The sequence below is a fragment of the Anastrepha obliqua genome, chromosome 3, assembly GCF_027943255.1.
Source record: "Anastrepha obliqua isolate idAnaObli1 chromosome 3, idAnaObli1_1.0, whole genome shotgun sequence".
In the NCBI taxonomy this organism is placed as follows: Eukaryota; Metazoa; Arthropoda; class Insecta; order Diptera; family Tephritidae; genus Anastrepha; species Anastrepha obliqua.
In genome coordinates this window covers 128,426,047-128,453,438 of record NC_072894.1, presented here as the reverse complement: position 1 = coordinate 128,453,438, position 27,392 = coordinate 128,426,047, and the positions used below count along the sequence as shown (strand labels likewise).

The 27,392-nt window shown below is 36.3% G+C and overlaps 1 protein-coding gene across 3 annotated transcripts; it reads right to left on the bottom strand.

Annotated features, from left to right (window-relative positions):
* Positions 1–1,129: 1,129 nt before the first annotated feature.
* Positions 1,130–26,077, bottom strand: LOC129242989 (protein argonaute-2). Of its 3 annotated transcripts, none has more exons than XM_054879989.1 (10): positions 25,897–26,077; positions 25,719–25,814; positions 12,773–13,609; positions 11,566–12,023; positions 11,407–11,495; positions 10,732–11,332; positions 10,172–10,531; positions 3,996–4,634; positions 3,534–3,898; positions 1,130–3,456 (listed from the first exon to the last, which is right to left on the bottom strand). In XM_054879989.1, exons 1-10 carry the CDS (start codon positions 25,910–25,912, stop codon positions 3,366–3,368), a joined length of 3,552 nt encoding a protein of 1,183 aa, XP_054735964.1. In that variant the 5' UTR covers positions 25,913–26,077; the 3' UTR covers positions 1,130–3,365. The 3 variants fall into 3 exon arrangements, with proteins under 3 accessions (XP_054735964.1, XP_054735965.1, XP_054735966.1); XM_054879990.1 differs by having other exon boundaries at positions 12,773–13,582; XM_054879991.1 differs by lacking the exon at positions 25,719–25,814.
* Positions 26,078–27,392: the final 1,315 nt, after the last annotated feature.

Here is a 27,392-nt window from a genome sequence, read left to right as displayed (position 1 = left end):
GTGATTACAATTACGTTTCAATTACTATTGCTGTAATTGTAATCCTTGAATTATGTACGGTTACTTTAATTGTAATTATCAACGTTACCATTATGTCTGCAATAATGCTAGTCTCGAAAATTTAAGGACTACAATTACAGTAATCATAATCACGAATGTATTGACTAGGATGTGCAATTTTATTTCGTACAGGTTTGGTTAATATAAACTCATTAATTGCTAACGTAAATGAAATAACGTAAGGTCCGATTATATTATTTATACTGACAAATCAATTGTCTTTACTAATGCAAAAATTTGATGCTACTCTGGTGAACTCCGGGGAGTGTGAAAGTTTCAGTAGGGGTATTTAAACGAGAGCAGCATGAGTCTTAAGGTGGTACGAGCCGTTGCACTGCTCGAACCTAACCGGAATTGAGTGCGGGTGAAGCCTTTTTTGGCAAACGCAACAGAAAAAGGTTAGGCTCGATGCCAGCCCTGATAAGTAGCCTTGCTGCGTAGAGGTGCAGAACGAAGTACCGGATGCATTGACTTGAGATGCTGCTCCTGGAAACTCTCACAGGGCAATGCACAGGATTGGGATATGGTACACTGACTCTTGTCGTTCCTGCGACCAGTCCCCGTAGTCACACCTTCTCGAATGTAATGCTAAAGCACAAAGAAGGGTGAGACATCTCGGCCGGAAAAACTATACATACACTCAGTCGAACCCAGCCCCGTCTTGAATTTACTAAGAGAATTGAGTTTGGATGAGGTACTGTTATGAGTAAAGGGCTCAAAAGACCATTAGGACAAAGTGCAAGCCTCATTTTTACTCATTCAAGTGTCTACTGGAGAGGCTCCTATCAATGTTAGTGTATCGTTGACTTTAACTCTCAGTGATAGTTCGACCTCCTTTGTCTAAAATTGGAAATTTCTTGCAGTGAAGGATGCACTCTTTAATTCTACGTGGTTTGAACCAGGTGTTGCTTCGTTGCTACATTCACCGTGTCATGTTGCAGCTGTACTGCATCTACTAACCAGATATTTTTTTATTTGACTGAAGTATATTTTGCTATACTTGCCGTTCAACAAATTAGATCATACACCAGCGGTTATCCTTCCGTTAAAATCGAACAAAACATGCAAATACAGCACTTGGTAAATTTATTACGTACTTTGGAAATAAAACAAATAAGCACAGGCGCTTTATACGTGTGAATAATGCAAATACGTAATAATACAAAGATTGAATTAGTTTTATCAAGGTCTTGTTATTGCCAAATAGAAAAAATATAACTGAGTGCAAAAATTTATTGTTAAAATTGTTATTTTCAATAATAGTTTTTTTTTTTTTTCAATTATTAACTTTTTTGGCCAATTACTTAACTAAAGGGTATTTCAAAAGTGACGCCCAGATGCCAGTAGCGAAAATGCGGAACGTTTTTTATACATTTCAAGTAGACAGATGTTCAATTTTAGGTGATCGAACAACGCATTCAAATTATTAAAACTTGTTATGAAAATGGTCGATCTTTAAGAACGACATCAAAATTCGTCATTTTTTGGTGAAAAATCCGAATGCGTAGACAATCCAAATTTGGTGAACAAATTTCAAGAAACTGGTTCTCTTTCGGATAGGAAAAGGACTAACTAAAACTGGATGTTCTGTTGAGAATATTGCTGCTGAGGTACAAAGTGTTGCTGAACAATCTTCAGTATCGATATCTCAACAATTTGGCATTCATGAATCGACTGTTTGGGGCATTTTACTTGAAGACGTGCTCAAGGTAGACATTCAAATTGTGTAATTTTTCACATATAATTGTTAGGAGCCGTATTTTAAATAAAAATAGTGAAACCTGAAAGAATCTAAAATTTACGTATTTTATTTTAAAACAGCAACTAGTCGCGTCTTTTGAAAGACCCTTTATAATTGAGAACAGGGAATTTGAGGCCCTAATATTATGAGCATATAGGGGCTCTATTCGGGCTGCGATAGCAGCATTTCCGTGGTTTATGAAAATTTAGATAAACGTAAAGATAGTGGCCTGTTCAATTTTTACTGCCCAATTAGATGGAAGGTGAAAAGGCCAAATTGGTAGAAAGCGCTATTTGGAGTTGAATATTATTTCTTTCGAAAAATTAAGCCCGTCTGAAACCAAGTGTGTTGGACTATAAAATAAGTTTTTTTTTTGCAAAAAAGCATCGGTTATTTGGGGAAAACTATTGAACTAAATGAAAATTTGGTGCTCAAACACTATTTTGTAGAATTTCCCATATATATATATATATTAGGGCGGGTCGATTTAAAATTCGCTCACTGCTCTGTGAAAATCGTATTCTACGGATCAAAATAAGAAACTTTGCCGAAGGAACCATACCTCTAAAACGAATTCTGATGCCCCCCAATTTGGGTCGAACGAAAAATCCCACTTTGACCCATTTAGAGTGCTCCAATCGAGTCCAAATGTATGACCGACCCCCACTAACTTTGGACGGCCGATCCACCCATGCCAGTGGCACACCCCCTGGAACTCCCCTGGGGGTCCCCCATACAATCATTTCAAAATATCACCATTTTTGGCCTTTACATGAGAAAAGAAACTAAAAAGTTCGACCCAAATTGGGGGACATCAGAATTCGTTTTAGAGGTATGGTTCCTTCGGCAAAGTTTCTTATTTTGATCCCTAGAATATGATTTTCACAGAGCAATGGGCGATTTTTTTGCCTCCCCACAAATCGACCCGGCCTAATATATAGGGTTGTTCAATAGGTGCGCTTCAACTTTTTTCCGATAGGGAGGGCGAACGACGCAATATTTTTTATTTTTCGCTTGTCATTTGTAAACTTCATTAGTATACATTTCATCATGGAACGCTACACACTTGAGCAACGATTGCAAATCGTGCAAAATTTTTATGAAAATAATCGTTCTGTTGCTGCTACTTTAAGAGCATTACGGCCATTTTACGGTCCATTTAACAAGCCGTCCCGTTTTGGGGTTATGTGAAGTCATTGGTCAACAGTAACAAACCGGCGGCGATTTGTGAGCTTAGAGCCAATATTGAACGCAAATTGCTGGAATTTCGGCCGATTTATGCAAAAGAGTGGTCGAAAATTGGGTTCAACGATTGGACTTCGTAAAACGTGCACGCGGTGGTCATGCAAAAGAAATCGAATTTCATACTTAAATGTATATGTTCAAACTCGATAATAAAAAAAAAAAATAGTTAAAAAAGTCAAACCGTTTGTGTTTTATTCAAAAAAAGTTCAAAAGTTGAAGCGCTCTTACTGAAAAACCCTATATATAAACAATAATCATAAGCTATGTATATCGGATTATTTTATGTATCTGAATGAGAATCCGTAATTTCATTTCTCATTTAAACAAAGAACATCGGCGTGGTATTCATAAACCTCTCATTGATCAAGCGCTTTTTGTATTCCTCAGGTAGTGCTCGCCGTAGTGGTGGTCTGTAATTTAGAATGATTAATTGCTAGTGACTGGTAACAGGAATCAGCGGATAGAAAAACTATGATTTACGAATTACCCGTCAATATAAACACGACCACGTGCTGCAACTAAATGGGCTAGGTATGCTGGTGCCGGATAAGAAACTGCGCGATTACAACGAGGAAACATGTAACACAAGTTGTTGGTCATCTTTTGCAAATCGTCCATAGACATTTTGGCATCATCCACAATCACATTGTAACGTGTAGGTTTTGCTGTACCTTGAATGGACTGGTGGCTTACCATAAAGAACTGTGTCTCGTTTGGGTGTACGATTTTCTGATCAACTACCGTCCCAGGTAGAACATTATTCCATTTATCCCCAGTCGGCTTTGTAGGGAAAAAGCGAGTATGATGGCGCTTCACCACGATTATGCAAGTTATTTTAGGTGTAATACGCAACTGAAATATGTCGAAAAGATTGTTTTAGCATACAAATGACAAATAGTTTTCAACACATTTAGATCTACCGTAAATATTTTATTTCTAATACACTCACCTCTTTGCATACGGCCCGTATAGCACCAAGTTCTAGCATCTCCACCTTTTGGAACTGTCCGTCTGATACACCGTCGCGATAATATATAATATTCTTAGGATAACATTTCTGTTTTTGAAAATATACTCTTAGATGGTGATAAGCAATGGTTCGCATGTCAACGATCTCTTCTTTTGCTGGCTCCTGTAAACGGTATTGCATGTTGTAAACAGAGCCATTTAGATCGTGCGAGGCTGCCACACCGACGACACTTGGTATGTTATTTTGGTCGGGTGATGGATGAGTGACATCAGCGCCCATAAACATTACGTGGTCAAGTACAACGTGATGATTAGCCGATATTTTGTGATTGGATCCATTTAGTTTTGAATTTACTTTTAGCAGCAAATTCGAGATCAACATATCGTTCACACCACGATTTAAAGTCTGCTCTTTGATACATTGAGTTAGAAGACCACAAACTAGTTCGGCTTTCTGTTTAATATCAGCATACGAGGTGCCAAAGCCGGGAATTACAACTATAACCAAATCGTAATCATTTCTTTTATATTCTTCTAAAGTTGCAACAATATTTCCTGTTTCTTTTATGTCCTTTTGGGCATCCAAGTTTATTCCCATTCGTTTGGCTCCATTATATAACTGCAATATCAATTAAAAAACAAGTTATATCTGAATCCTTAAACATAATCACTAAGCTGCTAATTGTAAAATCGTAAATGAGAAATAAAATTTGGATAAAACTGCACGTCTATGTTTTCGAAAAATGTGTTGGATCTATTGATGTTCTTCAACATTTCGTAACATTATTAGTAGTTATCTGTTAAACTGCCACTAACTTAAAAATATCTCGATGATATTTAGCTGAAAATAAAGTGATTTTGTGTTCAAATTGAAATACAAAAGCAGTCAGTTAAAAGAGTAAAAGGTCGTAGTACAGCTATGGATACATAAATAGCACAAATTTTAAACTAATATTGTCTTTGTCATGGACTCTTAACTTCGTTCAATAATGTGTGTGACTGACACATCGTCCTCTTAGTATAACAATAGCCTATGTGCTCATAGGCTATTATTTTTTTATTGAATTTTTGGATTCTCCATCGTCGATTTTATATAAGGTTGTCAAAAAAGTCTTGCGGTATTTTTATTGAATTTTCAATTATTCATAAAATTGGTTATTATAATGCGATTTAAATCAAATATGCGCCGTTTTGTTCGATGACGAGTTCCCAACGAGATGCCAACTTCATAAAGCCCCTCTTATAGAAGCTCGCTTCCCTATTGTCAAAAAACTCGGAGAGCCAATTTTCACAGGACTCTCTTGTGGACAACTTCCGACTACCAAGCTCGTTCGCCATGGACAGAAATAGGTGGTAAGAACAAATGCAAAAGAACCTCCCATCCGAGCTCCCGGAGCATCTGGCGCGTCACCAAAGATGTGTGTGGCCTGGCGTTGTCCTGATGGAAGTCAATTCGGCCTCTGTTGATCAAAGATGGCCTCTTCTGCATGAGTGCTGCATTCAAGCGGTCCAGTTATTGGCAGTACAGGTCCGAATTGAGCGTTTGGCCACAGGGGAGCAGCTCATAGTGGATAATTCCCTGCCAATCCCACCAAACACACAGAAGAACCTTCCTGGCCGTCAATCCAGGCTTGGCCACCGTCTGGGCAGCTTCACCGCTTTTCGACCACGACCGCTTGCGCTTCACGTTGTCGTAAGTGACCCACTTTTCATCGCCAGTCACCATCCGCCTTAAAAACGGGTCGATTTTGTTGCGATTCAGAAGCGATTCGCATGCATCCATACGCGCAAAAATGTTTTTTTACGTCAAGTCGTGTGGCACCCATACATCGAGCTTCTTTTTGAATCCAAGCTTCTTCAAATGGTTTATAACGGTTTGATGACTCATGCCCAGCTCTTGCCCGATGCTACGGCTGCTACTATGCCGGTCTCTTTCGATCAATTCAGCGATTTTATCGCAATTTTTGACGACAGGCCTTCCGGACCGTGGCGCATCTTCGATCACCTCTGCACCAGAACGAAAACGTTGAAACCATCGTTGTGCGGTGGAAATGGAAACTGTATTGGGTCCATAAACTGCACAAATTTTATTGGCAGCATGAGATGCATTTTTGCCTTTATCGTAGTAGTACTGTAAAATATGCCGTATTTTCTCTTTATTTTGCTCCATGTTTGCGACGCTATAACTCACGAACGACTAAAAGCAAACAACAATTAATCAAACACGTGTTAGCACGTGAAAAGAGCTTTCCAAAAAGCTCTAGCGTGAACCGATGCGACGAATACAACTAGAACTACGCGCTTGCAAAGACAAGCTTGCGGAAATACCGCAAGACTTTTTTGACAACCTTATATGTGGTCAAAATTTTGTCAAATTCTAGTTCCACAAAGTGGGTCAAAACGTCAGTCAAAAAATAATAAATATTCACAGACATAACGAGATTTGAGTGAGAGCTACTTCGACAAAAAGTTTGAAATTCATTTTCTCAAAACATCAAAAAATTTATAGGCTATTTTAATACTAAGGGGACGACATAGATGGTGGCACTAGTGCTAAATCAATATTTTTTTCGAAAGTTGGCAACCTTTTTAGGCTTACTGTCAAAATCATATGTTAATCCGACCATTTGTTTACAAGTTACATTGCTTTAAGTGACGCTACTTTTGAGTTTAAAAAAAAAATGAAAAAGCAATTCCGTGTGCTGATTTATCATTGTTTTTTATTGAAAAAAATACTGTTCAATGCCAGGAATGGCTTGAAAAACATTATTCGGACTCTGCTCCATCATTTGTTATTGGTATGCCGAATTCAAACGTGGTCGTACAGACACCGATGACATTCTATCTACTGGAAGGCCAAATGACGCTGTTATTCCGGAAAACGTTGAAAAAATGATGAAGTAATCGCCGAAACTGAGGCCTATTTTGAAGGCAAAGAAAAATCGTTTTACAAAGGCGGTATCGAAAGATAGGAAAAGCGTTGGAATGATTGTATCTCCCTAAAAGGGGACTATATTGATGAATAAAAACGAATTTTGGCAAAAAATGTGTTTTAATTAATTAGTCACACACATTATTGAACGAAGTGTTATGTTATGAAAAACAAAAAATTATGGTTGGTTGGTTTTAATTAAACTTTTTACGCCCAACTTTAATTAAGCGTAATACTGATACCGACACCGGTAGGTAGTTAAATAGAAGTGGCAGTTAACCTGGTACCTTTCGTTAAATCATTTTGTTTTAAGTGCAAACCCATTGACCTGGCTGATCATCCCCTATCCCTAAGGTCATAAGTATCATTAAAGAACGATGTGCCCAAGTATATAAACCTAGCGACATGCTTTCTTCCTCCTCCTCATTCTGGCAGCTTCTGCAATAGTCGAATTGAAGTATAATCAGTCTTCGAGGCCGACATAGGCGACAGTAGCCTGTGATTAAAGCAACTAACATAGAGACGTTTTTCCTTGACCGATTAAATGCACTTTTGAGTGTCTGGCGCCTTTTTGTAGCATTACATGTCAGACTATCAACCCATCTCGTGTTGGCAGTTTGTAGGTTGAGAGAGGTATACCTACAATCTCCATAGCAAGAGGGTGGCGATTGGTACTGCCTTCTCTCGCTTATTTGTCTGCCTTACAATTCCCTAGCACCCATATCAAATGGATGCGAAATATTTCGCCATCTCGTTAAGAGTTGCCCGGCATTTGCCAGACCAACAGGATTGGTTGAATCTAGACCGGGTGTTATGACGGAGTGTCCAACACATAAACAGCACATTTTTATTTTTCAAAATAATTCTAAAATGATTGATATTTTGTTAAAATGCGACATGGTAAAAATTGCACACAACAAAATTGCTGCTACAACAACAAGGAAAAAGCAAAAATAATGTTTTGTTTTCCAATAAATGGTATAAATAGGTAAAGAAAATAGGCGTGAAGCTATGTCTTGTAGTCTTGCTTAAACAAAAAAAAAAAAACGGCAAGAAACACAAGGGAAAGCAAAACTGATGTTAGTGCTGACTGAGCTAAGTGTGCAAGAGCAAAGCAGATCCTTTTACGTCAGAAATGCCTATAATACCCGAATAAATCGTTGAGGTGGTCTCAACAAAACTCAGACTTTTGATCATATTAGCAGAAAAAAAACCAATCTCTTTTGAAAGACACATTAAATCTCGTCTTATGTTTGCAAAAGGCCACAAAGATGAACTTTTCCAATTTTGGGAAGACGTTGTTTAGACCGACAGGTACGCTGTACGCTGTCCGAAGAGCCAAGAGCTTAATCCCAGGCCTACACAAAAGACGTGTACACACGCTGGCGCGAAAATCTCATGGTCTATGGCAAGCTTTCTTGACAAAGCATTAAGCTGGACATTTATGCAGAACAGCGTTGCGAAGCACACGCCAAAGTAGTGAGGCAATGGCTCCATAGAGAGCCATATACTGAAATATATAAGTTTTAACTCAAAACTGTCTTTTTATTATGCTAAGTGTTTGTTTTAAATGCTATTTATGTGTACATGGTATATTTCCGTCAAAAATCACAAATATCATTTTAAACTTGGGCAAATAACGAACGTCCTTAATTGCATTTTCAGATTATTGAATTTTTTGTAGAATTTACGAGTTTATAATAAAAAGTACTTTATGTACGTACAAATATGGCCATTAAACTAGGCACGCTGAATTTATCGATCGATTTCTTTGTGCTGCTCGGAAAATGTAAATCTATTGAAATTTCGTTTTTTTACAAGTGGCATCGGGGATGCTTCTCTTGGTATGACCTATTCACCTCATAATCAATAAAATGGACAAATATATTTACTAGGACATACTTCAAGAAGTGATGCTACCATTTGCTGAGGAGAATATGCCAGATTTTTACAAAATAATGTGTAAGTTGCGGATTGGCCAAATCAGTCACCCGACTCAAACCACATTGAAAACCTTTCTGGAGATTTAAAGAAGCGGATCGCGAAGCCAATATTCAAAAATAAGAAGTATTTATTTATTTATTAAAAATTAAGGAATTATGGTACTCAACTCCCACAGAAACCTGCTGTAGCATTATCAATTCCATGCCAAATTGAATACAAAGAGTCAGTGGTTATTGATTAAACTTCGCTATTTTAAAGAGCATTTTTAATAAAATCGTTAACTTATCTTTGTATCGTATCTATTTCTATTTCGTATCTATTTTAATAACCACTTGAATATTTCGTTTTTGTTCTATTGTCGCTAGTTTAAGTTTTAAAAGACTCTTGAATTATCTATATTTGCTATATAAATCTATGAAATAAAAGCTACATACAATTGTATATCTGTTATTATTAAGGGGTAACACCACTGTAGAAATTTCAAAAAATTGATTTTTTTTTATAAGCTTAAAAAATTCTTTGAACCTTTTAAAATACAGAACAAAAAGTTTTATACCTTACCGAAGTTTATTTCATAAATATTTTAAGCTTTTAACCAAGCGTTAGTGACTGCTACCTAACGATTTCTCCAAATTTCCAAACTTTAAACGCGTTTTTCTCAAAACACGTTTTCTGAAATTAGCACGCAGCATAACTCAAACAATTTTAAATATTTTTAATCAGGTTTTTCACTACGTCTGTATAATAACCTTCTTAAGAGAAGAGCGTAGGGGATTTTCGATAGATTAATTTAAACGATTGTTATAATTATTTAAGTGCCGTTTTTTTAGTCCAAAATAGAGTTTTTTTCTTCAAATGCTTGCTAATTCCACAAAAATATATATTTTTTAAATCCCCTACGTGTTTCTCTAGCTATTCTTATCTAGATTAAGAAAAAATAAATTTCCTTGTTCCAGATTAAAATTTGCACCCTCTGTGCTGCGTGCCGCGGAGCTCCTTCAAGAGAAACCACATTACAAAAATGTCTCCAATACCGCCATTTTGTAAAATTTTTCGATCAAACTTTGTAGTTTTGTATTTTAGTATATAAGTAATAACTTCCCAAATCAGAGTGATTGTTTTCCCTTTCTTTCTATAATATACAAAAAAAATTCTTTAAAAATCGTGTTCATTTTACGCGTGTAGAGTGGTGTTACCCCTTAAGTTAAAGAAACTTGCATTTTCCTCTTTAAATTGCCATATGTGTAGGTAGCTACAAAGTATATAGGGGCGTAACTTACCATGTTTGCCAAATCCATTAAAGTTGGATATTTCAAAAATCTGGATGGAGTATATATGATAGCCCATTTATGACCACTTTTTTTGAAAGCTGCTCCGGTTTCCAAAAACGGTAAATTGCGCCACGAGCCATTACGAGGCTCTACGTATTTGCTCGAGTGATATTCAATTGCTGGTGCTTTCAGCAACCTCATTGGTACCTTTATAAATTGTTCGCCGACGCTAATACCGAAGGCTTGTACGAGGCGATCCGCATTAATATTAAAATACTCGAGCTTTTGCATAATTTTTCGTTTACGTTCATCTGTCGATGTTGCTGCGAATCGAATCATCTTTTGAACTTGCCTGCTTCCATCTTTTCTCTTTGAATTGGAGTTTGTAAATAGTATAAGAAAATCAGATTATATACATACAAATTATTTTATTTTTTGCTGTAGTATAAAATATTCTATTAGAAGAACAACGAATGAGCGACTCTTCAGTTTATATGGATTGACACATTGGATAAAATATCTTCTATTTATATCTTTATTATTATGAAAAATGTGAAATTTATACGCACCCTGATGGCTTGTCCTGCTTCAATGCTACATAATTCCATCGGCAAATAATTCGGCCTTATTGTTGATCCCGCCACTACGCAGTTTAAATTAGGGTATCTCAAATTATAACCACGGCTTTGGAAGTATTTTTGAACGGTAAACTTTTCTCCATTGTCAGTGGTAAATGACAAAGTGGCAGCGGGTTCTCTACTGATATCGTTTACTTTATAAGAGCGTGGACCAGCACCAAAACTAGGAGGTGGGTTATAAACCACTTTCAAATTTTTCAAGTGCTTAGATAGTCTTTGCAAGTTCCTTGGGTCTAAATTGGATTGTCTATTACAATTCAATACACTCTCCAAATAAGTAATCAAATCATACGGCATAGGAAATGACTTATGTGAAATATCTACATTTAAATAAGGCTGTTCACCCAATATAGCAGCTTGGTAAAGTCCTGTGTATAACTCGTAGCCCTCATCGAGGTCCATTGTTTTATTAGGTGGCGTAAAGAAGGAGCGACCCGCTCGTATACCTTTGTTGTGGCAATCATTTGCTAAAACAACCTCAATACATTGTAGGGCACGCATTGGTTTGTCAAACACACGCTCATTATGGTAACTGCAATAGAACATTGAATTTTGTTAAAATATATACATTTGTAAAAAGCGCCACAGAATGTTTATCGGGCCTACGTTTTTAACGATCGCAGCTCAACTTCGGGATTGTCTGTGAGTTTAATAGAAACTCTAAATTGTATTTGCCTCGAACCGGAATCTGCTATCTGCGATTGAAATGGGATGGGAAAAAATTATAACGTCAATGGATATATACACCAATTATTATGTACTTACCTTAACATCGCCTTCATAAACTGGATTTGGTAACCTTTCTACCATGTAACAACTCTTAACGCCATCAAAAGCGACGGTTTGACCAGGCAGATGAGTGTTTATGAACTGTTTGAAAGCACTTCGGAAAAATTTCTTAGGGCGATCCGGTGTAATAGTAACGTCATAATGGTATGCTATATCAGGCATTTTGCCTAAATTCAAAACCAAATAATTAGCTTCAACTTCACCTTTTATGCCCAAAGTGCCGGGTTGTATGCTTTTTTGGGACGTAGATGATGTAATAGAAGTTGATGAAGAAGACTGGGAAAGGCTTGTACGCGATGATCGTGATGATGCAGTTTGCGATGCTGTTTGAATAGGAGTCTGTCTCTGCGGTGAAGGTTGTTCGCCTGCCTGTTTCGGGACAGCTCCAGAAGATTGTGTATAGGATGAGCTACTGGGCTGTTGTTTAAATTCTTCTATGATTTGCGGTTGGGCGTGACAAGAGGAAAATCAGATTCATTATAAGATAAGTTATTAAAGGTTCTTATTAAATGTGTTTTATTATAACGGACTATTAATTTAATCAGGGTGGTACATATACTGGTTTAAAGTTTAACAAAAAAAAAATATAAATAAATAAATGACAGTTTCCGGCCACAAAAAATCGTTTATCATGCCTCAGCGGTGCACACCGTTGACTAAAACGGTGTTTCCAGCAGCATTTACAAAGGAAAATGGGCCAATGATGTCATCGCCCTAGAATCCCCACCAAATTGTCACTCTCTGAGGATGCATTGGCTTCTCCACGATCATGTACAGATTTTCCGATTCCCAAATCCCCAGTTTTGCTTGTTAAAATAATTGTCGAGATGAAAATGCACTTCGTTAGAACAGATAACTTTTCGAACAAAATCGTTGTCCGTTTCGAACTGCTCCAAAGTCCAAAATAGAAATAATACTGACTTTCTGTCAAAATTTCCAGTGGGAAAGAGCTGGAACTGTCAACATAATATATGACTAACAAAAATAACTATATGGACCACCCTGTATAACCATCATTGCAACCTCAATTTTACTTAAAAAAACATTTGATAATCTAATCTCTACCATTGACCTACTGTAATAAAAATAAGGTACGAAGTATGAATGCATAAACTTTGAATATACTCGTAAATACATACATACATTGGGAGTATTTAAGTCGTATTTGCCCTTCGTGACTTACGTTGTTGTGGCGGCTGTTGTTGACCCCATGCTTGCTTCTGCTGTTGTGGTTGTTGTTGACCCCATGCTTGCGTCTGCTGTTGTGGTTGTTGTTGACCCCATGCTTGCGTCTGCTGTTGTGGTTGCTGTTGACCCCATGCTTGCTTCTGATGTTGTGGTTGTTGTTGTTCCTGTGGTTGCTTTTGCTGTTGTGGTTGTTGTTGACCCCATGCTTGTTTCTGCTGTTGTGGTTGTTGTTGACCCCTTGCTTGCTTCTGCTGTTGTGGTTGTTGTTGACCCCGTGCTTGCTTCCGTTGCTGTGGTTGCTCCTGCTGTTGTGGTTGTTGTTGACCCCATGCTTGTTTCTGCTGTTGTGGTTGTTGTTGACCCCATGCTTGCTTCTGATGTTGTGGTTGTTGTTCCTGTGCTTGCTTCTGCTGTTGTGGTTGTTGTTGACCCCGTGCTTGCTCCTGCAGCTGTGGTTGTTGTTGTTGGTGCGGCTGTTGTTGTCCCCGTGCTTGCTTCCGTTGTTGTTGCTGTCCCTGTGGTTGTGGTTGTTCTTGTTGTTGTTGTCCCTGTGGTTGTTTACGCCATGTTTGCTCCTGCTGCTCGTACTGTTGTTGTTGACCCCTTGCTTGCTTTTGCTGTTCTTGTTGTTGTTGTCCCTGTGGTTGTTGTTGACCCCGTGCTTGCTTCTGTTGTTGTTTTTGTCCCTGAGGTTGTTGTTGACCCTGTGCTTGCTTCTGCTGCTGTGGGTGTTGTTGACCACTTAATTGCTCCTGCTGCTTTGGTCGTTGCTCTTGTTGTCTTTGCGATTGCTGTGATTGTTGTGCTGAAGCGGATCCACTACTAGTTGGCACTGCGTAAGTAAAAAATAAACTTGTCTAAGCGTTCAAATTGTCAATTGTTTTATTTTAAAGCACATATGTATGTATGTACAAGGGACAAAATATGCTATGGCGGCCGCCGTAGCCGAATGAGTTGGTGCGTGACCATTCGGAATTCATAGAGAGAACGTAGGTTCGAATCTCGGTGAAACACCAAAATTAAGAAAACTTTTTTCTAATAGCGGTCGCCCCTTCGGCAGGCAATGGCAAGCCCCCGAGTGTATTTCTGCCATGAAAAAACTCCTCATAAAAATATATGCCGTTCGGAGTCGGCTTGAAACTGTAAGTCCCTTCATTTGTTGAGCAACATCACACCACAAATAGGACGACGAGCTCGGCCAAACACCCAAAAAAGGATGTTCGCACCAATTATATATATAAATATATATATACACTTGCCTCACAAAATCTGCGTTCACCCGAATAGCCTTCTTAAATTTATTAAAAACAAAACAGAATATTATGATTAAATAGAAATCTTTACAATTTTGTTATTCACTACATTTCCAGCTTTTAAGGGCAAAAAAAAAAGCAAGATTCACACTTCACTTTTTAGATAACGGGAAAATAATTTCAGCAGCATGTAAATGTGACACCAAAAAATGTGCGTTCAGCCTGTTTATTTTAATGATACCGTTAATTTTAAGATATTTCTCATTGTTTATATTAATTTTTGATTGCGCATTACTTCGACTGAATGTTAACAAAGCTTACTTGAACATTTTATTTATAACTGGAGATAATTAAAGAACATGGAAGGAAAGGGAAAAGAAATACGGGTTTCTGAGATGAAAATAATTATAAAAATGTGGAAAGGCGGAAAAAGTTTCCGAAATATTGGCAAATCTATTGGGAGAACGTATTCCTCTATTCAGCGAGTTGTATAAAATTTTCGGCAAACTGGAATTTTTACATCTAAGCCCAGGTCAGGAAAAGTTCTACGTCAAGCTGGATACCGCCCGCAGTAAGCCTTTCATTTCTCTTGTGAACAGACGTAAACGCATTCAGTTTGCTAATGAGTACATAAATAAGCCTCCCGAGTTCTGGAAAAAAGTAATATCTTCAGACGAAAGAAAATTTTGCATATTCGGTATAAAAGGCCGTCAAATTGTTTGGCGAAAACCTGGAACTGCTCTTGAAAAGCAAAATCTTGTTGGCACGGTTAAGCACGGAGGTGGCGGGGTTATGGCGGGGTCAGTTAGAATTTATTGATTCGACGATGGATAAATGGGGATACTTGAACATACTAAACTGGAATTTAAAGCAAAGTGCAGAAAATCTCGGTTTATCAAGAACATTTTGGGTTCAACAAGATAACGACCCGAAGCACACAGCCGAGATCGTTAAGCTTTGGCTTTTGTACAACGCCCCAAAACAGCTTAAAACACCGCCACAGTCCCCAGATCTTAACCCCATCGAGCTTCTGTGGGATCTATTGGAAAAAAGAATTCGTCAGCAAGTGATTACTAGTAAAGAGCTTTTGCCGAGTGTCATGCAGGCAGAATGGAGGAAGATAACAGCAGAGGAAACAGAGAAACTATTGGGAGGTTGAATTAGTTTTAAAGGTGACACACAGATGGCGCTATTTATCACTTTATCGCGTTGGTAATAATGAATATATATTCATGACGAAGCCTCATCCCTAGGCTTTGTTTATCAGTATCTGTCATTTCGCTGAAGTATAAACAAAGCAGTGTTTTCGTGCTCCGAGTATGTCAACTTTCGTGACGTCGAAACGCAATTTGCGGGAAGCTTTGCTTTTCTGCTTCAATTTGAAAAAAAAAATACAGCCCAAGCCCATGAATTGCTGCAGGAGGCCTACCCAGACCATACTCCGTCGATTTCAACATGTGAGTACTGGTTTCGACGATTCAAAAGTGGTGATTTTCACACCGAAGACAAGGAGCGTCTTGGCCAGCCCAAAAAGTTCGAGGACGCGGAATTGGGGGAATTGGTAAACGAGGACTCGTGCCAAACCCAAGAAGAGCTTGCTGAATCATTGGGCGTTGATAAATCAACCGTTTGCAAGCGTCTAAAAGCGATGGGAATGATCCAAAAGCAAGGACATTGGGTCCCGTACGAGTTGAAGCTGCGCGACGTCGAACGGCGATTTTTTACGTGCGAATTGCTGATCGAGCGACAAAATCGGAAGGGTTTTTTGCATCGGGTGGTGACTGGCGACGAAAAATGGATCCACTACGATAACCCAAAACGCAAAAAATCATGGGGTTTGCCCGGCCACGCATCAACGTCGACGGCCAAGCAGAATATTCACGGCAAGAAAATCATGCTCTGCATTTGGTGGGATCAGGTCGGCGTCGTATATTTTGAGCTGCTCCAACCGGGCGAAACAATCACGGGGGATCGTTACCGACTGCAATTGATGCGTTTAAGCCGGGCATTGAAAGAAAAACTGCCGGAAACGGTAAAAAGGCACGACAAGGTTATTTTGCAACATGACAACGCTCGGCCGCATGTTGCTCAACCTGTCAAAAAATACCTTGGAACGCTTGGCTGGGAAGTGTTACCCCACCCGCCGTATAGTCCAGACATAGATCCCTCCGATTATCATTTGTTCCGGCATATGAGTCTCGATTTGGCGGACCAGCGGTTCTCCTCGTACGAGGCTACCAAAATATGGGTTGAGTCATGGATAGCCAAGCAGCGGCCAGAATTTTGGAGAAACGGCATCCGGAAATTGCCCGAAAGATGGCGAAAGTTGTAGCTAGAGATGGCCAATACTTCGAATAAAATATTTTGTACCGTTTTTTCACAATAAAGCCCCAAATCTTCGAAAAAAACCTTTAAAACTAATTCAACCTCCCAATAGTAAGTTCAATGACAAATAGGCTGAGTGAAGTTCTGAAGCAACGTGGATATCCAACTAAATATTAGATTTAATTTTTGCGTATAGCATATCGTCCCCTTAATATAACAATAGCCTATGTGCTCATAGGCTATTATTTTTTTATTGAATTTTTGGATTCTCCATCGTCGATTTTATATGTGGTCAAAATTTTCGCAAATTCTAGTTCCACAAAGTGGGTCAAAACGTCAGTCAAAAAATAATAAATATTTACAGACATAACGAGATCTGAGTGAGGGCTACTTTCGACAAAAAGTTTGAAATTCATTTTCTCAAAACATCAAAAAATGTATAGGCTATTTTAATACTAAGGGGACGATATCATGTTTTTGTATTAGACTTTAAGACTGAACGCAGACTTTATGGTCGCTTTATTTACCTGTTACAGCCATTATTCACCGTTATCTAAAAACTTATGTGAGGAATCTTGAAATTTAGTTTTGTTTTTGAAACTTAAACGTATAAATACATACAAATTTATAAAAATTATAAAATCAGGTTGTGTGTTTCGTTCACTAAAAAGTTATTGTAGGGTGAACGCAGACTTTGTGGGGCATGTGTATATGTTATAAATATATATATATATATATGTTATATATTATATATATATGGTCTATGGATAAGTTCGTGCGGTTTTACAACAGATGGCGTAACTTGATTATTATTCCATCGATCCACATTTCCAAACATTCATTGGAGAGCTACTGTCGTAAGGCACAAACGTCAGTATAAGTTTTTTATTTGAAGCGTAAACAACAATATTTTTACCACACTTGAAAATGTCGAATTTCGTGCCAAATAATGTGTTTTTGCGGGGAATTCTTCTTGAAAATGAAGAAAAAAGCAGCCGAAAGTCATCGTATCTTGGTGGAAGTTTATGGTGAGCATGCTCTAGCTGAGCGAACGTGCCAGAAGTGGTTTGCACGCTTTAAAAGTGGTGATTTTGGCCGCGCCGCCAAAGTTCATGGATACCGAATTGGAGGAATTGCTCGATCAAGATCCGGCTCAAACGCAAGAAGAGGTTGCAAAAACTTTGGGAGTTGATCAATCAACCATTTCCAAACGTTTAAAAGCCATGGGAATGATCCGAAATTCAAATTTCGAAAAAAACCGCACGAACTTATTCATATACCTATTATGTTATATATTATATATATATATATGTTATATATTATATATATATATATATGTTATATATTATATATATATATATGTATGTACAAGGGGAATCTACACAGGGTGACTTCGGTATAGCAGCTGATTTGTTTTTTGCGATTTGGTGGTTTGAATGCCAAAGAGTCCTGCCTCTTTGTTTTTGCCTTGTTCTCATTGAAATTTTTACAATCCAGCCACTAAATTGCAAAAACCAAATACACGTAAATGCGAGTTTTGCCTTACTTAAGTCACCTTCTATAAATTCACTTTAATTAATTCAGAAAAAAATTTCTGACAATATACACTGCTGGTCTTAGGTTAGACGCACCATCGTTTTTTTTAAACAAAATCAATTATTTATTATCATGCTTGTTCTAATTGTCCAAAATGCTTTTCTTATCAAAGCGCGAATCTTGTTCGAAAAAAAAAAATGCTGACAGCTGGTTGATTTGCGAAAAAATAACTGTACATTCGGAGATTATAGAAATTTCTATGGCAATCACACGAGTTTTCGGTTGATCATTGAATTAGACGCAGCTTAAATTTCTTCGTATTGCGTGGACAAGTGTAAACTTTCGTATTGAAAAAATATCAAAAATAAACAAATAAAGGGTTTTCGAGCTACATTTGAAGAAAAAAAATGGGAAAAGCTGCTGTTATGAGCTTATTGGAACGTCAAAAAGTAGACTTTCTTCACTCCCAAGGACTGTCCAATCGGAACATTGCCAAACAAATGAATCGCAGCTCCAGAACTGTTGACAGATATTTGAAGGATCCAGAGGCATATGGAAATAACTTCAAAAAGGCACTATCAAAACAAGCAGTACGCCAAATTGTTAGAATTGCTTCGAATTCGACTAAATCTGCTGCTAAGATCAAGGAATTGGCTGGAGTAAAAGCAAGCCTATCAACTGTTCAGCGTACGATCAGAAATGCAGAACACCTGAAGCGTCTAAAAATCAAGAAAAACCCCCCTTTGAATGCAATACGCAAAGAAAACCGGCTTCAATTCGCGAAAGAATACATGACGTGGACTGTCCAATCTGACACTCGACTAAATGATTGGCGTTCAGTTGTATTTACTGATGAAATACGTTTTAATTTAGATGGCCCTGATGGATTTCAATATTATTATCACGATTTGCGGAAAGATGAGCTATATTTAAGTCGCCACCATAGCCGAGAAGGGGGAATAATGGTGTGGGGTGCTAACTTTTATGGAACAATTGACTTGATTTTTATCGATCAAAAGATGAACGGCGATCGCTTCAAAACATTGTTGGAGTCCGTATTTCCAAAATTAAAGGATCTCTTTGGACCAATTCCTTGGATTTTTCAACAAAACAATGCTCCTATTCATAACTCTCGAGTAGTAAAATCTTTTATTTCGAGTCAAAACGTTAATATCATGACCTGGCCACCGTATTCTCCAGATCTTAACGTAATTGAAAATGTTTGGGGCTGGCTAACACGGAAGATATACGAAGGAGGAAAGCAATACGAAGATAAGGAAGCATTAACTGCAGATATTAAACGTGCTTGGAGCGAGAGTTCCTTGAACTACTTAGATTCCTTGTATCATTCTATGAAGGACCGGATTTATGAAGTTATTACTAACAAAGGAGACAGTACTCATTACTGAAATTATTATTATTTTTTATTTCAAATAAATCAAATAGTAATTTAAGTTAAAATCCAAATACTTTTCTTATAAAAATTAAAAAGCCAAAGTGCGTCTATTCTAATGACCAAGAAAAACTCGCCTTATTTTGATTAGCTTTAAGAAAATGTTTGAAAAACACAATTTTGTTAAATATGTATAATCATTTGAATATTATATTTAACGTATAATTAAATAAGAAATGTTTTTGCATTTCAACTTCTTTTCTATCGTCCTTTAATAAATAAATATGAAGCAAAGTTATATGCAACTAAACGTGCGTCTAACCTAAGACCAGCAGTGAACCATTTTCACAAAATTAAAATAACTGGAAAACCGTTGGGTTCGGTTAAGAAAAAAATAAGAAAATAATATTTTGAAAAGTGTCGTTACAACAAAGATGAACCTCTCAATGGGATCATTTGGTACTGGAACTGCCAGTCTCTAAAAAATGATTTCATTCGATATAATACATTATATAAAAATATTACAAATACTTTTCCTAGAGATTTTATAAGCAAATAAATGTAATGGTACGTTTAAGTACCATTGGTGGATAAGTGGTTAACTACATAGTCTCACAAATACACACTTGGAGAACATAACAGAAACAATGTACGTACATAATTTTTTCGAATCGACTGTATCACTTATCTGGTAATAAGTAAATTTTGGTAATAATACGTACACATATACAGTGGCTCAATAAAGAACTCGGACACCCAAGTGATATGGTTTAAAATCAAAAATATATATTAAAATGCAAATCTAATCCGTTTATGTGCCACATTTATTTTCGTTCTTCAAGTGTGTTTTTCAAAACTACAAAAAACATATACAAACTTCAACTAATTAGTACATAGAAAATACAAATATATAAACTTATCAAAATACATGCCAAAAAAGAACTTAGACATTTATATAAAGTAGAGTTAGGCGAATATTATTTGAGAAAAACACTATATTGTATTTATTATAATATTTAGCCGGCAAGATTCGACCAGCTTCTTCCATGTTAAAGGATCTATTTCCCTCCACTCTTCTTTATAGCATCTTCTAGGTCTTTCTTGTTTCTAATAACATTCTTTTTCAGTCGGTTTTACAAAGAAGCCCACAGATGTTCAATTACATTGATGTCTGGAGATTGTGAAGGTGTTTCAAGTACTTTAGGGCAGTTGTACATGAGTCATAGACGGACATTAAGTGCCTTATGCTTGGTATCGTTGACTTGATGGTACTGGAAATTGTACTTAATTCCTTTTTCTTTTCAGCAAATGGGACCAAATTTTCTTTCATAATTATTAGGTATTGTTTGCGGTTCATATTGCACTTAATGAGGCACAAATTTCCAGTACCAGCAGCGGACATACAACCCACCCCCATGTTTAACTGTCGGACGTAAGTTTTTTTTCAGCAAAACTTCATTAGGTCTTTCCTACATCCATTGTCCATCTGACCTAAATATGTTAATCTCTCTATTCACTATTTCTACGCATTTCCGAACGGTTTTACCCTTTTAAGATGACTAATAATTAAATTTCTGACTTGAATTGAACTTTGTCCACGCTGCATGTTTATAATTTGGACTTTTATTCAACAAAACACGACTCAAATTTTACTTTAATTTATTACGTTTGGTTCTTTCTTTGCATTGTTCTACCGAGAGAAAATTAATTGTAGGATTCCCCGTTTTAAAGTGTCAACTAATCGCAATAATGCCAGATGTCCGACTTATTTTTTGACACCAATTTTGAGAATGCTGCATGATAATTTTTTATATCAAGGAGGCAATAGATTTGTAAATTATTATTACTATTTTTAAAATTCTATTTGAATATAATATATATATGTAATTGTACACTCTTTTTGGGTGTTTGGCCGAGCTCCTCCTCCTATTTATGGTGTGCGTCTTGGTGTTGTTCCACAATTGGAGGGACCTACAGTTTTAAGCCGACTCCGAAGGGCAGATATTTTTATAATATGAGGAGCTTTTTCATGGCAGAAATACACTCGGAGGTTTGCCATTGCCTGCCGAGGGGCGACCGCTATTAGAAAAATGTTTTTCTTAATTTTGGTGTTCACCGAGATTCGAACCGACGTTCTCTCTGTGAATTGCGAATGGTAGTCACGCACCAAACCACTCGGCTACGGCGGCCGTGAATACCAAATAGAAAAATAAAAATATTTAACTTGCATTTCTTACAAAAATTTTGAATTTGAAACTGCATGCTATGTATACCCGATTTCTTTATTGAGTCACTGTAAATAGATTATCTACTTTTTCGTGCTTAACTCCCAATCCGTGATTAAAAAGTGAGATTACCCATACAAAATTTTTCTCCAAAAATCTGAGATTATAAAATAATCCTACATTATTATCAGACTTTTTCAAATACAACCCTGTGTTACCGATAATTATTTTTACGAATGTAAAGAGAAACGTAAACTTAATAAAATGGGCGTCGGCAAAGAAAACAGGCTTGTAGACATAATTCTAATAAATTTTTTGTTAAATATTACTAATTATGATGCATTCGTATTATAGAATAAGCGTGTATCAATAAAAGCTTTGCCCTCTTATCTATATACATATCGCTCATTTGCTGCAACGTCGTCATAACTCAAAAATTGTGATTTTACAGGAGACCCATTTTTCAGTTTTTAAATTGTTTAATATATATTAAAATTGTATATGAAAAGAAGATTATGGTTAAATTTGCTGAAATAGCATCTGGTTAAGACGTATATGTAAATTAAAGGTTGAAATGTATAATGGACTTTTTTCTGTAGCTTCAAAAGTACTCCGAGTTTTTCTTATGACGTTGTTGCTGCAAAAATAGGTTTTATGGGCTGACATAATTAAAATTGTGACGTTACTGCAAATAACAAAAAGTTTTATAGCTGAAAATCTATTGCAAATTCTGACTTGTGACTGTATTATATTTGAACCTTACTAAACATTATAAGAGACAAAAATATGGATATTAAATAAAATTTATTGCATTCATTGCATATTTTATTGTAACATAAAAATTAACATATTACTTCAGGTACAAAAATAAAGAAACATTAATTCACGTAAAAAATAATATTCATTTTAAATAAAAAAAATGAATTGAATAAGAATTACAATTGCTCGTAATCTATACTATATCTATAATACTTAAGAATGTGATTTTTCTGAATCAATTCTAACAGATCTTTTTTTGCGCTCCGCTATCTGAGGTTTTGTATAAAATGCTCTTGTCATTGTGATATCCTTCATGTTTTTCTTTTTAATGATATTATTTGCCACCTTAAATTCGTTTTCGTGGACTAGTTAAAATCTTCGGAGTTTCGACACCGGTTGTGTTAGCCTCAGAACTGTCTGATGTTGAATTTGGTTCGCAGTGACTGTTACTCTTACTGACAATATCGGGTGGAATTTATGTGGTATCACGTACGGAATCGTCATCATCCTCAGAAAATGAGCTCGAGCTTAATGAGTCTGATTTCATTTCAACAAAATTCACTGTTCATGTACTTTTTATCTGGCATTCTTTACCCTTTCCATCTGGTTTTTTAAAGCCATTCCCACCATTTTGGCGGATGGAGAATTAGTTTCCATTATTTTTTGACTGAAAATGACAACAATACTGACATAAATGGAAATGATTCATAGCAAATAATTTATACTTAAAAAATATTTAGTGCAAGAATGTCATAACAGTGAATAGTTCTTTAATACACTATTGCTTCACTAATACATCTTATTTGTAATAGTGTTTCAAGACAAAATAGTACTGAAATAAAAATTATTTTTTCTGCAAAAACGTCATAACACTCAAAAACACTACAGGAATTCACTCAAATTTTTACATGCACAACGTCATATCTTAAAATAATGCAATATACATGATAGAGAAAGAGATATAAAAGTGAACTTACCTTTTATTAATATTGTCACAAAACGAAATATGACACTTTTCTAGAGAACTTCACGATGTTAACCACACAAAAGCCGACGCACAACTGAGATAATACGTTGTTGCAAATACGACGCAATAGGATATGTAATTAGAGCGAAAGGCATCTATCGCGATGCTGCGTGAAATGTTAAAACTTCGGATATAACACTTTGTCAGTTGATCAAACATATTATTTCCGATACATTAGTGATGTTAACTAAAATTTTACGATTTTTGAGTTATGACGACGTTGCAGCAAATGAGCGATATGTATGTATATAAAATTCAAATTATGTATGTATCTATAGATCGACTTGCGTCGTAAACGCATAAACCGATCGTAACCAAATTTGGAACACGAACTGGATACCTTACCGGGATGGTCATGGGTTAAAAAATATTTTGATATATATAGGGGGCGTGGCACCTCCCATACAAATGGAATTTTTAACAGTCCATATTTCTGGAAGTATTTACGTTAGACTACTGAAATTTGGTAAGGGGTTATATGACATTAATCCTTACCACATCCAGAAAAACCGCGTATAATGAAAAACGGGGTGTGGCACCTCCCATACAACGGGAATTTTTTATAGTCCATATCTCTGGAAGTATTTAGGCTAGACCAATGAAATTTGGGAAGGGGTTATATGAGGTTAATCCCTAACACCTTCAAGAAAACTGAGAAAAACGAAAAAGGGGGCTTGGCACCTCCCATATAAATGCAATTTTTCATTGTCCATATCTCCGGAAGTATTTGGGCTAGACAACTGAAATTTGGTAGGAGATTATATAAGGTTAATACCTAACACCTGCATGAAAACTGGTGATAGCTAGAAATGGGACGTGACACCTCCTATACAAATGGGATTTTTCATACTGCATATCGACTGATGCTTAATAAGGGGGCCATGATAATTATGCTGCGTAATTTGGATCCTCCACGTTTATGCAATGGCACAAGGCTAATCATCACGAAACTTTTACCGAACGTTATAGAAGCTATGGTTTTATCAGGAAATTTTAAAACCCACAAAGTTTTCATACCAAGAATTCCAATGATACCGACGGATATACCTTTCAATTTTAAACGCCTCCAATTTGCTATTAGACTGGCTTTCGCAATGTCCATAAATAAAGCTCAGGGACAATCATTAGCTGTAGCAGGAGTCAATCTAACCAACTCATGTTTTACCCATGGCCAATTATATGTAGCCTGCTCCAGAGTTGGCGCACCGAAAAACCTTTTTATTTATACTCAAAATAATATAACAAAAAATGTCGTATATCCGATCGTTTTAAATAATACCTAAACTGACTTAAAAAAGTTAAAGTTGTTTTATTTACATTGCATACTTTTTGATAGAAATGTGGGGTGAAACCCACGGGTATAAGCTAGTTACTTATAAAATGTAATAATGAATATCGCATGCGTATTGATGGCATAATTTTATGCAATCCAGTAGACGTCGTTTACAGATTTCCTCTAACTGTTTATTACTAGCAACCAATACCGCAATCAATTTAGCTATTCCTTCTTCTTGTTTTCTTCATATCGTTAATAATAATCAAGCAAACCAAAAACACTAAAATATTCGACCTAACCAATTTCTATGAAAGACAACTTTTCAAAACAGTTTTTGTTGTAGCAGTAATGAAGACCCGTCAGAGTAGAGTATATCACCGGTTATCTTCGTCTGGCTCATCTAAATGTTGGCCCAGGTAGGGTCCAGAGGGAGAGGGGTTTTAGATGAGTGGGGCATCTGAAAAGGTGGTTAGTGTCGTGCGGGGTGCCTTCACATGGCGGACATATGTTTGGTATGTCGGGGACAATTCTGGATAACCCGCTACAATATCCAGAACGTAATTGTGCCAGTGTTACGAGGGTCTCACGGGGAAGCTGGAGCTCTTCATCTGCAAAACAGTCTTGACAGCTGATGGTTAATTTTGCAAGTGATCTGCCATACACATATGAACGTACTAAAGATTGTTTACAATATTTGATAAGTGGTCAACGCTTTTTTGTTGCAAAATGTTTGTAAAAACCTTTCCATTTTCTTAACTTGGATTAATTGTTTGAACTAGTAAACAAGTAAGACATAAAATATTCCGAGTATTAAAAATAAAATTTAAAAAATATCCACGCCATTTGACTTCATACAGTATATACGTATGTGTGCACATGTATATGATTTGGTAAAAATCCACGTCATTTGACTTCAAACAATTTTACAATTGGGTGAATCCCCCATGTATTTGAGTATTTACACCTACGATGAGATTGTGTTCTATAATTCTTGTGTACGCCTTACACAAGTATCAACTTTAAGTTGGACTTCCCTTTTGTTATCTACATACGTATATCAAACACGAAGGTACCTGAATATCCACAAATATAATACTGATGAACATGCCTATCTAAGAAATTTCGCCACTTTTTACTTGCGACTTACTTCCATGCTGCGGTGGTTGCCGCTGCTGTCCCTGTGGTGGCGTAGGTCCAGTTGGTGCAGGTTCACCGCTGCTTTGTCCTCCACCTGTTTTATTTTCTGCAATATGCAGCAGGAAAATTTACAACGTATTTCGCAACATCAAAAACACGAAAGTATAAATGTAAAAAAAATAACTTACTATTCTTTTTACCCATATTTCTCACTTTAATTTATTGTCTGTCGATATTGGTATTGATACTTTATTAATGTTTAAGCTTTTAACTGTTAAAACACAAATTGCTCACTGAAATTTCTACTTTATTTTGCGAAGTTCTGTCTCTGGTTAGCAAAATTATATTTATATGGATAGATTCACGAGATTCACGAAATCTATATGGACAGATTCACGAGTACCCATACCGTAAATAAACTTACAATCCACTGTGAAGGATGCCAGATTTTTTCCGAAAAAACTAATACTTTATCTCTCACAAACTATTTTTAAAACTTAATGAAAGAATCGTGTTTTTTTTTTGTTTTGGTAATTGTCATTGACAAAAAATGTGCCTGGAATTTAGAACAATGTATATTGGGCAATTTTTGGCAAACTATAATGTTTTTATTAATGAAACTTGGTGGAGATGTTAGTGAGGTGTTAAGGAACACTCTTTGTAACTGCAAATTATTCGGGAAATAATAATTTCATAATTATTTGCCTTCAAAATGCCCTCGGGAACTTCACTATAATTTGGCACATTACACTATACATATATTTTTTAACACTTCTCTTAAATTCACCAAATATACACTCACACGCGTGTTTTTACTGATTTTTATGCTTATATTCGAATTGCTTTTATTAAAATTAAATGCAAATTCATTTGTACATGCAATCATTTTCCAATTTTAAACGCGAATAAGAAGAAGATTGGAATGACAACAGTATGGTGTTGCCGGATGCCTGCAAATGAAACAAAAATATGACAAAAAATTAAGTATTTAAGTTTAGTGTTAATGATGGGGATGAGCGTTATTGTGCGTCCTTACTACATACACGCATTTGATGTTTTAATTTGGGTTCAATGGTTTTAACACGGAAAGGAGTTCTACGCAAAAATACTGTGGATTGCGTAGCCGGAGTTGGACTGATGAGGGTTATTTTTTTGAAGTGCGATAAGGAGTTCTACGCAAAAATACTGTGTTAAATAATTTAATTTTATTTTAATTATTTTTATTTTATTATTTTTTGGGATACGCTTAATATCATTGTTTTTAAGTTTAAATAAGTTGTATGTTTTTATTTTCAAAAATATTTCTCATCTTAAAATTACAGCAAAAAATACTGCAGTTTTACAATGAACCTTCCACTGAACATCCCTGCTTAGTAACTTCGTTTTTATTTCAGGTGTATGGCAACACCAACTTTTCACTAAATTAGAGAACTTTAACATTAAATTACTTAAAAACTATAAGCCTCCGGCAGGTTCGGTTTTCAGTTTTAAGATGGGGTTACACCCCTCTATCCCCCCCGTTTAACCTATTTTTCAAAGCGATATACATTATACTAAAGTTTTCCCAAAAATGTTATTAGACTATTAGTGCATTTTAGTGGAACTCTTGTTTTAATGCTTTCATTCCACGCTATAAATGCGATTCAATTGTTTTTCGCTCACAATTTAACTGGCTTAAAGAAGT